The sequence below is a fragment of the Corapipo altera genome, unplaced genomic scaffold (genome assembly GCF_003945725.1).
Source record: "Corapipo altera isolate COAL_440 unplaced genomic scaffold, ASM394572v1 49643, whole genome shotgun sequence".
In the NCBI taxonomy this organism is placed as follows: Eukaryota; Metazoa; Chordata; class Aves; order Passeriformes; family Pipridae; genus Corapipo; species Corapipo altera.
The window spans coordinates 1-510 of NW_020890744.1; the positions used below are offsets into that span (position 1 = coordinate 1).

The 510-nt window shown below is 67.6% G+C and overlaps 1 protein-coding gene across 1 annotated transcript in view; it reads right to left on the reverse strand.

Annotated features, from left to right (window-relative positions):
- Window positions 1–28: 28 nt before the first annotated feature.
- Window positions 29–510, reverse strand: part of LOC113942470 (solute carrier family 22 member 6-like) — a gene marked incomplete at both ends in the record, with an annotated part of 1322 nt that continues 840 nt past the window's right edge. The window contains 2 exons of the mRNA XM_027633598.1: window positions 29–129; window positions 257–486. Of these exons, the coding sequence (XP_027489399.1) occupies window positions 29–129; window positions 257–486 (331 nt within the window). The remainder of the gene's footprint in view (window positions 130–256; window positions 487–510) is intronic.

The following is a 510-nucleotide window of genomic DNA, read 5'->3' on the forward strand; positions in this document are numbered from 1 at the left end:
GGGCAGGTTTGGGGGCAGGTTCAAGGGCAGGTTTGGGGGCAGGTTCAAGGGCAGGTTTGGGGGCAGGTTCAAGGGGCAGGTTTGGGGGCAGGTTCTGGGGCACACAAAGCCCACCCAGGGGTGCCAGGGGCAGGTGTGGGGGCAGGTTCAGGGGCAGGTTCGGGGGCAGGTTCTGGGGCACACAGAGCCCACCCGGGGGTACCAGGGGCAGGTTTGGGGGCAGGTTCAAGGGCAGGTTTGGGGGTAGGTTCAGGGGCAGGTTTGGGGGCAGGTTCTGGGGCACACAGAGTCCACCCAGAGGGTGCCAGGGGCAGGTGTGGGGGGCACGTACAGAGGGAGACGCTGTTGAGGACGATGCCCGAGAAGGCCGTGCCCGTGAGGAAGCGGAAGAGGCAGTAGAGGGGGAAGGAGGGGGCGAAGGACGAGCAGATGCCCATCGCCCCCAGCTGCAGGTAACACCAGGTGAGCACCGAGCGCCGGCCGAACCTGCGGGCACGGGGAAAGGGGGGG